Here is a 14077-nt window from a genome sequence, read left to right on the forward strand (position 1 = left end):
ACAGACTGAAATACCATGGTCTATAAAAGAAAATATAGCAACCACTGGATTAAAAATATATTAGGAGTTTAGTGTATTGCCAGAATTTTGCTAGGTGACTTCCATCACAACTATTTCACAGAACCTGGTGCATAGCAGCAGTTGCCACAAAAATCGAAAAAAAATAATTATAAGAAATTTCAACTTGAAATTTAACTCTAAACGCCTGTTAGTGTGGAAATTGGTACTTATGCCTGAGTTCTAAATTCCAGTGTGTGTATCAACTCATCTATACACATTAGTAAAGCATTTACTACAGAAGAAGGTATCAATTAATTCATTAATTAATTCTTCAATTGCTGGGTGGTTGGGGGTTTACTGTGTATGTGTGTGTGTGTGTGTGTGTGAGTGTATGTGTGTGATCTAGAGTAGGGTTATATATATATATATATATATATATATATATATAACTTCAAATGGAATGTTATTAGCTAGCAGCCACACAAAATTAAGGAATTACGGTAAGAATTTGGGAGAGAATAGCTTTTGGTTTTTCATTAGTTTTTTCCTTCTTAGATTTTTTTGGGGGTTGTGAACTGCTCTCTCCCCCCTCTGTTCCTCAGCTTTAACCATAAACTTTTGTACCTGAAATTCTTGCAACAAAATACATTAAACCTATTAAGAATATATATATATATATATATATATATATATATATATATATATATATATATATATATATATATATATATATATTAGGGCTGTCAATCATTTAAAATATTAAATTGTGATTAATCGCATGATTGTCATGAGTTAACTTATGATTAATCGCAACTTAACTGTACATTTTTATCTGTTTAAAATGTAGCTTAAATTAATAATTTTCAAGGTTTTAATACTAATCAACATGGGCAAGGACAAATACGGATGCTTTATGCAAATGTATGTTTATTATTATTATTATTATTATATTATATTATTATATATTATTTTTATTATTATTATAACATAGAGCATAAAGACAAAATATTCTTGTAAATGTTTTAAAGCAATTATGCTGTTTTAAATTATGTAAATAATCAGGACACCAAACAGAACTTTTGCTATGTTTCCACACGGATGGTTTTAATTGCCGGATGTGTGCATCATGGCAAATCTTGGTGCTTGATTTGAGACAAATGTTTAGTGATTAAAAATTATTTTTCTGTGGAGTTTATTTATTTATTTATTTTTATATCTGAGTAAAGAAAAAGGACTTTGTGAATAAATGTTTATTGATAAATTCAATAAAAATGGTCAAACAGAAATGCGTGCTGCGTTAATAAAATTAGTGCCGTTAAAATGAATTTGCGTTAATGCGTTATTATTATGACAGCTCTAATATAAATATAGCCCACGTGTGGGCAGCATTGGTGGTGATGCTGTGCTACAACACAAAGAGTGTCACATAATCATAGATCTGCTGCATGCAGTCAGGCCATGAAGGAAGCTCACTGTTGTACTTTAGGCAGCGGAATGTGTTTTGAGTGCTGGAGAAGGATTTTCTTTTCATTTGTACAAGATTTCTCCTTGTGTTTTTTGTTTATATAAGCACATTGCTTGCAGGCACTCGGGGGAGAAAAGGGAGAAAAGCTTGCGGATTGTCGTCATGTGCTTATGTGATCTGTGATCTCTGTTGCAATGCGTGTAGTTTCACTTACGCTGATTGTTGAATTAGATTTTAATATTTGTGTAACATGTCTTGCTGTCTCTACCTTCATTGAAACCATCTGTTGAAATTCCCAGAGTATAGGATTACTGCAGAGGGCAGCCTCTGTCCCAGCAAGCACCGCAGTTCACATTAAAATGCTGCAATTATCTGATTACCCTTTGATTCCCTAACTAAACTTTGAGAAGAAGTTCGAGCTTGGCTGAAAAGGTGAAGAGGCACCAGGCGTGTCAATAGGATTTGAAATTAAAAACGGATTTTGTGTTTTTTTGCATTTAATAGAGGCAAGGAACGTACAATTACATCTGCATTCTTCCCATCTTGTACTCTATCCCGGCATTTCTGTTTCTTTTCACTCTCTCTTCATCTGGACTTCTTAATTTGTCCTCTGTGCCACTCTCCCTTATTATATTTCTATATCTCTATCCATGTTGACTCCCTTTTCTTTTTCTTGTTTCTTTTTTTTCCCTATTCCCTCCCATGTGTCTTTCTGTTCTCATCTCCTTTGTTATATGACACACCACAGTCTTGTTCTTGTTGTCCCTCTTCTATTTTTCTCTTTTCAGTGTGCGCGCACACACACACACACACACACACATATATACACACACATACACACACAAAGCATGCACAGGGTTGGGCAAAGAACACTGAGAAGTACTTTTTTATTTTACTTTTTTTACTCTAGATCGTTTTCCTCTGATTTGCTGGTCAGTCGTACTTAATTTTATGCTTCTGAACAGAGAACATTGTAATTATTTTTTACTCCTTGCATAGTATATAGTCCGGGATCAACCTGGCAAAAACTAAAAATATGTCACTTCCACAATATGTGCTTATGATATTGCATAAGGCTTTGAACTAAATATACTTTCTCAGATGAATTCATGTTTGTTATCATTTAGACATACAGTTTGATTTTACAATGTTTTAATTTTAACATTATTTTCTTTCTTTTTTACATTTTGGTTTAAATTACTTCTCTATGAAAGAAAAATTATTTAAACCAAAATGTGAAAAAGAAAGAAAATAATTTAGAAGAACTGCATTTGCACTAAACTAAAGCTGTTCTTCTAAATTGCCTGTTCCTTTTTACCTCTACTCACTGATTCATTTTCACCATTTTAATTTTGCTGCTTTATTTAATTACTAGCCTTCAAAATGTTCATTATTTAAGTCTTTGTTTAATGGTACAAGCCATTGATATTATTACATTTTAGATCCAGACTAGCAGAATTGTTTTCCTGATTTTTTCCTGGCTTTTCTGTGATATAAGTGCAAAGAATGGTCTGAAACTAAGCATAGTTATCAGAATATATTGTTTTTTAAAACTTTCTATTGAAAGCGGAGATCGAAATTTCCCCTACCCAAAGAGCATGCCTCGTTTGGATCCCTAGTCAGAAATGGCTGTGGCATAATAAGGATTTAATGCCTGATGACATTTTTTGTTACACCACTTTTTTTTGTAAATCATTTATAACATCAGAAACAAAGTCTATAAGATCAATAAAAATATATTTTTTAAGGGGAAAAAAAAAACGCAATTCTATTTGCCAGTAAATGCATTTAGAAAAGGGCAGATGAGCATGTGTTCTGACAGGGAACTGTACTTAATAATTAAAATCTGAAAGAAATGTTGGTTTGGTGCGAGTGTGCTACAATAAACCATACACCAAACATACAGTGCAGTAAGAGTAGACACCATGTGTACAGTGGACAGACATTGATAATAACCATTGCAACAGTATTTGTTATTATTATGATACAATGACAGGATGTGAAAAAGGAAAAAAAAAAGAATTCAGTGTGTACAAACTTTAATGCAAAACAAGAGTGTTTTAGTCTGTGTTGTTGTGGACTGAGGAATTTGATAAACTGGATAGCATCTGGAAAGATACAGTGCTGCTGTGGTACATAGTTGCGATAGCAATTGATGTAGCAGCTCTGTAATGGCAGCTTGACAAAGAGATGGTTGCTTGGATGTTTGGTGTCAACAGCAATTTTCACTGCCCTGATGGTTCACAGTGTATGAACTTCTCAGCTAAATAGACCACTTGCTCAAGTCTGGTGTTACACTTGGAAGAGGTAGTTGTCGACCTTTATATCATGATATATGATGGTGTACAAGCATGAGAGTTTCTCCAGTGAAGTGTGTTACTTGATGTAAAAGCTGAGCTTTAGATCCTCCATATAAACAGAGGTGCAGCATGGGGTTATGTTCAACACTGAAATGAAAACTTCTCCTTCTCTCCCTGCATCCCTTTATCATTTGTTCATGCTTCAGTCACTTCTCTCTGTATAGGTGCCTTTTTATATTCAATAGGTGGAAATCTGTATATTTTTCCCACAATATTCTTTCCCCATGCTAACCCAGCTCTTCATTTTTTTTCCTCTCCTCAGCTCTTCACTGTTTGTCTCTCATGAATTATGCCTCTCATTTATTTTCACTTTTCTTCCCCTGAGTCCCCTCGCTTTGTTTTACCAGTCTCGTTCTCTTCCTCTCAATACATCTGCTGTACAACTCAATCTCACATTCTTGTCCTCCTTCTTATTCATCCTCTTCTCATACTTCTATCTGTCACTCTCTCCCCTGCTGGCTAGGAGTTTAGGTGGAGAATGTGAGAGGTCTTTTCCTCCCAATTAGTTGGCTGCTAATGAGGCTGAACCTCTTCTGTCCTCCCACTCTTGCTCCATTTCTAGGCCCTTAGCCCGGAAACCCAAAGCTGAGCCACCCCTCCTCTTCCACCTTTTACCTCCCATCTTCTACTTAATCCCCCTGGCAGACTCCAATTACCCCACTGTAGGTCGACATCAGCCCCCCGGCAAGGATGCAGTAGGGGAGCTGACTCGAAGTAAATTATAATACATTCATAGATGTCAAGGCCAGGGCAACATTCTCATTCCCACAGGCATTATAATACTAAGATCAGCATAATTGTTACAGATAGTATAGCATATATATTTATCATATTAGGGTCCATATTAAACAGTATGTATAGTAATGCAAATGGAAATCATATCTTAGCAGTCACACAAGAAGGAGGTGTGAAGAGCCTGCAGCTTGTAAGTTATCTTGAGCAAATGGATAGATGGGCTCATTAAGGAAATACATTCATTTTCATCCTGCACAATTCTCTTGTTTTCAAGTGTGTTCCGAGTGCAATTGCCTCTTTATTCATATGCCATAGACATCTCAGGTCATTTCTTCTTCTATAGGCCTGAGAGAGAAAGAAGCCTACAGGTGGCAGCGTTCTTGCATTCTTTCTCACACTGCAGTGTAATCGGAGCCTCCCCTGGGCTGCCTGGGAGAGTTCGGCTGCACTGGTTCGTTCTCATGGCTCATCTGAGTCCTGCAGCGCTCACACGGACCTCCGTCAGCAATTTTCACTCCAGGAAGCACAATGTGAACCTCTCGGTAAGGTCAGAGGTCCCACTTCCTGTTTCCTGTCTGCACCAGGTCATCAGAGGGTCTATTTGCGAAGGTCATGTACCCCTCCGCCTTTCTTCCCTTTTGTTATGGGGGCCTCTCAACCCCAGCCTCCATCGTTACAATGGGAAAGAAGACGAGAGAGTAGGATCTCATACATGGAGAGTGTGAAAGGACTGCTTAGTGTCACTGGGTATCAGTGATAAGTCTGAAGTTTGAAAAGTGGTGCAAAAATATACACCCTTGTTTCTGACATAGTCATGTCATTCAGTTAATCAAGAACATAATCAATTTCAGATGTAATAAAAGTGTAATGAATCAAACACAGCAGGTTGTGATATTATAATATAATTCAGAGCGGAATGGTGTAATGTGGCCTGGGTGGATATTTTTCTATAACAGCACATCAAAATGGGTTTTATTCCTTTTATACCTTAATTTTATTTATTAATGAATGACACATTGTGCTTTTGAGTTTAGTCTAGCTAGTTATCTAATATTTGTTACTTGTTATATTATAGTAGCTATAAACAGCCATTCTCTCTATATCTATCTGTTTATAAGACAGTGTTTTTATTGTTAGTGAAATGCTATCCTATTATCAAGTAAACAAAAAAGAGCAAGCTCCTCTTTTCAAAAGGTTAAAGAATACAGATTGTAAAAAGGTTGTTATGGGAGATATCAATGATGACTCATTTTTTCTACCCAGGTTCCTCTAAATGTTTGGAATAATTTCCAGCATAGTGTACATTAAGCTTATAGCCCTGTCTCTGCCAATAGACAGGATGATGAATTAAAGTGTGTGCTGTGTAGTTATTGTGAGGTTTCAAATTGGTAAAATCAGAGAGGTTTGGTCTTTTGAATGATCAACTACTTATATCACCACACTACAAAAAGAGTGTAACTGTTATCATTGCTTCGGATATTGCTGCTACGGTATTTGTCACATATTAGCCAGGTTATAATGTCTTGATGTCATTATTCTTCAACTATATCAATAATATACTGGACAAATACACTCATTCAAGTTTGTCTTGTTAATGCCTTTACTAAAACAAAAATAAATATCCATAACGATGATTCAGTCCTGCCATGAATCTCTTAGTAACATCCATATTTAAATCTACTTTTTTTTGTGCATTTAGACCACATGACTTTTGGTATTGTCGTGCTAATATTTTGAACTCAGGGGCTTCTCTGTTTGAAGGCTCTAATCAGATTTAGCAACCAGAACATCAGAAGTTGACCTTTTCTATTGCAGCTTCTTGTTTCACAAACTGCATGGGTTTTTATTTGTAATCGGTTTTGGTTGAAGTATATTATAATGTATATTTTTAAATATACAACCGTATTTTCTTTTTTTGTAAATTTTTTAAAAGAAAGAAAGAAAGAAAGCAATATGCATATATTTGCATACAAATTCTAACTTCTTAAGCTGAAAATGTGTCACTGGTTCAGGCTGGAGGGGAAGCAAAGAGAAATATCAGGATCTTGAAAACATGTTTTAGATTTTAACATGACCTAGAAAACTGTGGTTAGAGCATAGTAATTCATTGTAAAAGTGGCACACACCCAGTTTAAAATGCCCAGTGGAGCAGAATCTCTCTCTCTCTCTCTCTCTCTCTCTCTCTCTCTCTCTCTCTCACTCACTGTAGTTCACAATTACTGATGCTAAAGAAGAAATCTATGACTTGGCTGCTTTTAATACAGATGCAAAACAGAAACAGACTAACATATTGCAAAGTGAGTTTACGTCCTTTTATCACATTTAACAATTTTTTATTAACATTAAGTACAATAAAGTACAATAGAAGTGGTTATGTTACTTCCTGATCATTTATCTAAGGATGCTACCATGAAAACCTTTACAACATCCATCTTGTAAATATGTCTCATTTTTCTGAGCCTCTCCGACATCCTTAACCTCCTTAAACACTTACGCTGATCTTGTGCGTGGAGGCATGTTTCTATATTTTGGTAACACAGAAACAGGACTTTCTGACAGTTTTGACCTTGTAGTTACATTTGACTGGTTCTGCACCTTTTATTTGAAAAATAAACACATACGAGCTTAAAGGTGACCCATTGTAAATGTGTGTATTTCATTAATTCAATGCATTAATAATTATGTCCTTGTAAGGAAATTAAGATTAAAATAGAATTAAATACACATTTATGCACTAATCTTATTTGGTTATTCAGCTTCTTTTGCTTAAATGGAATACACTAGGTTTACGCTGATGTGTCCTGGAAAGATCTGAGTGCTCATTAACCGCTTTTAATTAAAGCATACAGTGGTACAGTATGTAAGCTGTTTAGACACGGCTCTTGGCAGGAGTCATAACTTCACTGTCTCTTAGCTCCAGTCTACAGGCTGTACGAGACTTTACATGTCTTCACATGTCCACACATGTCCAGAAAGAGGATGTGCACCGCTTGATACTTATCAAAAGGTCTGTGCAGAGGAAACTAGCTTTCTTCAGTCCTTCATCTACAACCAAACACAGGGGTCATGGTTTTATTAAGAGAAGGCATCCTCACACACAGAATAACATGCTGCGGGATGACGCATGGGGCCAAACCACACGCATTATCTGGGCTCCCTCTGGGGTCCATCACCCGTGCCCCTTAACATCATCCTGTCTCTCGCTCACCGCCTCCATGCTGTGTGTTGTGGTTACAAAAGATGGCAGGAAAAAAAACAAGTCTACTCTTGCTAGAGAACAAGGGCTCTCACTGCAGATGTTACTGTAAACAGGAGTTACGGTTGAGGTGGAGACACTTGGATTATTAGCTGAAGAGGGAAATGAACTGCTAAATTTGGGAGTGGTTACGTTTACTGATAGAAAAGTGATAACTTCAAAGAGGAAATCAGGTGGATATTAGGACAGGGAGTTTCTGCAAACAAAGCTGACTTTTCAATGGCAAAGTTATCAGTGCACACCATCAGAACATCAGAACATCAGTCATGTGTATTGTGCTAAGCCCATGTTACACATACATGAGTAGTAATTTCCTGCAAGTGCAGGCTGGAGTGGAAATTGTGGGAAGACTGAGGCAATAGTATAATTCGTGAGAAATTACACAAGTGAGACACAAGAAAAGGGGGAGTCACACACTAATAGCTAATAACTAATACTAATGAGAATTTAAAACACCAGCACAGTGAAGAACAGAAAAAAAATTCTAAAGTCGGCAAAGAAAATGAGGTAGAAAATGTCCGGAAGATTAGGGAGCCGGTAGTCTTTGAAGGCTGCAAGTTTGAATAACAGAAAGCCTGACATTAAAGGTTTAGGTATGCTGATAATAGCAAAGCACTATTAGAATTGGCAGTTCAGTGTTAACACTGCTGTGTAGTGGACTCTCCTTAGTGGGTCCAACAATCTACAATATGCTGGCCTTTGAGTGGACCCATTTCTCTCCATTTTCCATTGTGACTTGGTGCTATGGGAGAGGAGGATTGCAGACACACTGATTGCATGTTTCATGTTGTTCAGCTCCGCAACATTCCTGAGGATCTGTGTGGCTTTTGCCTACAAACCATGAAGAGAAAGGGGGGAGGGGGCTTGATTTTGTTTCTAATATATAAGGCATGTTCTTGATTTTTCAGATGTTTTCATTTATTTGTTTTCTCAGATGATTTCTTTTGCATCGTGTCTTGTGGCATCATTTCTTGTGTGTGTGTGTGTGTGTGTGTGTGTGTGTGTGTGTGTGAGTGTGTGTGTACAAGAGAATGCTTTTAATGAATTCTGAATTAAAGGTGGTTTTTCCTCTTGCGGTGTTTCTTGAGACCCAGCTGCCTGAAGCAATACGTCACTTTCTGTGCAACCATTCCATACCACCGCAGTAGGGTGCGGTATGTTTGTGTGTGTGTTTGTGTGTGTATGTGTGCACGTGTTAGTGGGTGAGGGGAAGTTCACGGTCTCTGTCAGCGTATCCTGTTCTCCACAAACCTCACGTCAAACAAGGCACCAAGCAAGGGAAGTTTTTCTTTTTTCATCTTATTTCCAGCTCAGCCTACTTTATTGGGGGTTTGTTTTAAAATCCCGTAACCACCACTCATGCGCCGTCTTTATGACCACTTGCCTTTAGTTTCATTTGTTCTGCGGGACAGCGTGGCTCTCACTGTATCCAGGCAACCATTTTTGAGATGGAATTTAGTGCTACTCGCTTTGAGGCCTCTGGCACATGTGGCACACGCAAACCCGTGGCTTAAACAAGAGAGAGCCGGATGCATTAAAAAAAGTTTCTCACCAAAAATCAAACACAGGGAAATAGTAGAACATTTGTGGTATACTTGCTTACTGGAAAAGCCCCAAGAGAAGAGAGGGCCACATGCATTAGCAATCTATTCGGCCCTGAAAGTCGAGGGGTGGGAAAAAAGAGCACTTGTTTTACGTTCGCTTACATTCAGTGGAACAGTTTGTACCCAGTGGAAAGGAGGTTCAGTAGCTGTCACTTTGTAAAGCCCCACTGCTGCTGGATTTCCCTCTGGTTGGGCCTTCATACAGAACGATGCTGTTATAGTGAGAGTGAGCTCTGGTGAGCAGCCTGTTTAAAAGAAACAGTGTTTACCACAAGTTCCTTGTGCCAGAAGTAGTAGAAGTGTTTTCAGGAGAGAGAGAGAGAGAGAGAGAGAGAGAGAGAGAGAGAGAGAGAGAGAGATACTCATGTATGCCTCCACTATCTGGCCCTGAATGGAGGCTTGTTTGGTACTCTGGTGGAAAATGTTGTATGTACGTCCTTACTGACCTCCAGCATTAAAATCACAGATGTGTGGTGTGCAGGAGAAATTATTACGGCTGTTTGCCCTCTGTTTGATACAATTCGATCATTATCGCACTCACCCCTTTACCTTATTAAGGTCCTTGTCATGGACTACGGCTTGCAGAGTTGTTTTTTTGCGGAAGGCAGTCCGGAGCCCGACCCATCTGATCTCAATTTTCTCTTGTAGACAAAAAAAAAAAAAATCCCAAAAAAACAACCCAACAACAAGCACATGCTTGCGTCTGCACATCGGAAGGAAATCAATAAAAAAAGAAAGAGTCAGAAGAGGATGAAAGGAAAAAGCAGAGGGCGTGGAATGTAGAGTAATTTACTTTGGCCAACCAGACAACTTGTTTGTTAGAGAAAACTTATTGAACATCAATGTTGTTTCCGTTGCTTTCCCACATTAGATTTTCCGTTCAAGAAAAATCTTTCATTTTGTTTTGGCATGGCTTTAAAGCATTTCATTTAATCCATCAGGCATTTAATGAATGCTACATGTATTATACATTTGATATCAAATATCATTTCTACTGTTTTTATTGGCAATATTGGTACCTGACTAGAAAACTTCATGTGAAAGGCTTAAGTTTCTAAATTAAGTTTTTTAGGTTTAAGTTGAGTATACTGAATGACCTTTTAATCATTAAACATGTTATTAAAATACTTTAAATAAATTGCAATATAGTATAAAGTTATACAGTACATTCCCAGTGGTGGACAGTAACGAAATAAATGTAATTTGTTACTGTACTTAAGTAGATTTTTTTGTGTATCTGTACTTTACTGAAGTATTTTCATTTGGGAAGACTTTTACTTGAACTTAACTGCATTTCAAAGTTAAGTCAAAAGGCTGTGAAAATAAGACTATGCTGAAAATATTGTACTCTGTAGTGTTAAGAGTAACATTAGAGAATTTTCACACAAACTAAATTGAATAAGCAAGAGTCTTGTGAAAAAAATGATAATAGGAACATTATAGCTATAATAAATCAAAGTACTTTAGATACTTAAGTACATTTGAAAGCAAATACTTTTGACTTTTACTCACATGAAAAGTTTATAGGGAGCATTTTCACTGGAGTAATATTTAGTCTCTAACTCAACTACATGGTTTGTGTACTTCATCCACCACTGTACATTCAAAAGGGTATTTTAATTACAAACATGTTTTACATCTCATTGACTGGAAGGCAGATGTATTTAATATATGTATACATTTTTAAGATTCAGATTTATCTCAGCTCAGATGCCTGAGCACTTAGTTATACAGATTCTTAAAAGGTTGCGTCATCAACATAACTGTGACAACTGGAAGTCTTCTAATAAATTACAAATCCCTCCCTAATACAAGCTACTGTCTATGGTGTTATTATTTTTTCCATGACTACCTAGATTTTTATTTTGTGAAAGAAAGCCCTTCTGGAGCTCAGTTTTATATTTGTTTAGATGCATGTAGGCTGGTTGGGATCTTACTTGCTACGGTTTACCTTTTGATACCTCATCACAGTGTAAATCAATGATGGAATGCCATGTGTGGTTTGGATGTAAACCATGACTTATTTTTTTCCTTAGCTGTTACGGATGGTGACATCACCAGAGAAGCGATGGAAGGCTCGGCCAGGAGGGGGTGCTACACGTAGAGACCCAGACCGACTGAACCAAGGGGTGGAGGATGAGGAAGGTCTAGAAAGTGGCGACTGTGACGATGAAGACGACTGCACTGGAGTTTCAGGACTCGGTCCTCCCACACGACGCAAACGTTTACGTATTTTTGCCGGTCAGTTGCACTCTGCTCCTGCTTAAGTTTTAGTCATTTAAATGTGAATATATAGATATTTAAAAATTGGTTTTGTAAAAGTCCCCATTAACTTTAAGCCCAACTCCACTGATTTTTTCAAAGAGAAATCTCCCTGGTGAAAGATTAAACACCCTGCTACATTACAAGTTAGTCACTCGTTTCACTCATTTAGCATTTAATTAACTGCTACGTTCTCTTTTCTACTCTTGAACAATCTAGACTAATTTCATTAGGTGTCACCTCATTTGAACAGGTAATGAGTAGTTCACATTTATCGGTTTCTGAGTTTAGTTTCGTTAAACAACCCAGAAAGGTTGTCTGCAAAGATCCAACAAATCATTCAAATGCAAAGAAACCAAACACAAGTAAAGAACAACAGAAGAAGTGTAGGAACATGGAGTTTGATACTGGTTGACAAAACTGGCCCAGCTGAACAAACATAGACATCAAAAGCGTAGACATTAGGATAAAAATCTGTTGGTGTCCACTATATATGAAATGACTGGATAAATGTAATAATTAACACTCTGAGCACACAGGGAGTGAATCCAGTAAACCGAATGTCACAGTCCAGTGCTCTAAATGATTTCTGAAACTACCAAACTCAAACTATGTGGACTTACTGCTTTAATTAGTGAGAATAAAGGGACTTTGGTCAATTGTTGGAGGAGCATTATAGCTGTCCTTGGGAGGACCTTGTTTAAATACTACATTGTGTGTGCGTGTGTGTGTGTGTGTGTGTGTGTGTGTGTGTGTGGAGACCTTGTGGGTGTCCCTGGTGAGGCAGGTATACAGATAGCAACTGATAACTTGGTAGCTGCTGATGACCTACTAAAATATGGTTGACCTCTGAGTCTCTTCATCCCATTTTGAACGAATGGGCCTGAGGGAGTGAGGGGTCAGTGTGCCAAAGGTCATCAGCAGGCAGATTCTGAAATGGGAGGCCTGTCTGTGCCTGGTGCCAGATAGACGACGTGGATCTGGTTTCACAAAGCTCTGTAGAGGGGCGAGAGAGCCCCAGGAGGGGTGACTGGCAAGTCAGCAACAAGGTGCAGACAGCTTAAGGCCTGGACTCAGACCCTGCTAAGTCAGAGCTGTCAGTCAGCTAAGCATGACAGGGATGGTCCGAAGTGATTGATCGATGGTGTTTCTCTCTGTCTTGGGATTCCAGGCATCTTAACCCCCCTCCTTGTCCCTCCCTATTCTCTCTCCTGCCATGGAATTAACCCCAATGCATTCTGTAGAGCATTCCAGGGCAACAGAGCTATTCCCGGCAAGGTTGTCTGTGTGTGTCCAGTCCAGACATTCAGAAATGTACAGAGTCAGGGCTTGTGTTTCTATAAGGACCTGAGAACATGACACTACAGAGTCAGGTGCATTTTAGTTCTCTGATTTTTAATGTGTTAAAAAATCAGTATCAGTATTTATTTTTCTTTATGGCTTTAATTGCATTTAATAGTACAATGTATGTATCATTGCTGGCTCAAAATTCCATTTACTGACCTTTTTGCAAAAACGAAGCACAAGCTACTGGTCTTTCCTGTGCAGTTTTCTGTCTGATTAGTTGTTTTATTGAACAGGTAAGTCTCTTTGGTAATCGAAGTCTGTATACAATTGGGTAAAGACGAGGTATAGAAGCAGTCATGGCTGTTCATGATATTAAATGTGAAGCTAAAATCAAATGTCCATCAAATAGATTGACAATCAAACTCTTGGTTTTGAGCACAGCATCAGACATGCTCTCACACAAAGACTGTCATATACATTTAAAGGCAGACACACACATTTAAAGGCTGTCAGGCAGCTGCTTTCATAATTTGTAAGTGGTTTAATCCTATGTAATACTCTATAGCCTTTACATCATGTTTCAGCTAAATACTAACAACAATAAACAAAAAATGTTGTACCCCTATTTAATCACAAGCCAATAAATTTACAGTTCTGTCTTCTGTTCTTTTGTTTAATTAGCATTTTCACTGTGTGCTTAGTTTGTTTAAATATGTTTAGTTTCTTTTCCGAATGCATTTTCAGGGAAAAGAATTATGATACAGTAAATACGCTGTCATTTACATTCATCACAACAGTTACTGTATTTCACATGAGGCATCTCCATCAATGTTAATGAGGTGTTACAAATGTGTCAGCAAAAAATAAATAAAACAAAGGTACACGAAACTTGTCCAATCACCTGATATGACTGTCACTGACAAGCTGTATGAAAATGCCCTTATTTGGTTCTTAATACTGTTCTATGTAAATTCTAATGACAGTGGCTACTAATGGCTAGGTTGTACTTTAAGGCTTTGGGCTTGGCTCTGCTAGTCCATACTAGATACGCCTGTATAGAAAAGTATTTACAGTTAAAACATGCTGTTGTTTAATTTGTTAATAGATT

General features: G+C 37.5%; 1 protein-coding gene across 1 annotated transcript in view; it reads left to right on the forward strand.

The window, feature by feature from the left end:
• The window catches only part of gpc3 (glypican 3), a 106465-nt gene that overhangs the window by 79586 nt on the left and 12802 nt on the right, over window positions 1-14077 (forward strand). The window contains exon 7 of the mRNA XM_046850600.1: window positions 11457-11661. Coding sequence (XP_046706556.1) covers window positions 11457-11661 — 205 coding nt within the window. The remainder of the gene's footprint in view (window positions 1-11456; window positions 11662-14077) is intronic.

Source organism: Silurus meridionalis, chromosome 5 (assembly GCF_014805685.1).
Source record: "Silurus meridionalis isolate SWU-2019-XX chromosome 5, ASM1480568v1, whole genome shotgun sequence".
NCBI lineage: Eukaryota > Metazoa > Chordata > Actinopteri > Siluriformes > Siluridae > Silurus > Silurus meridionalis.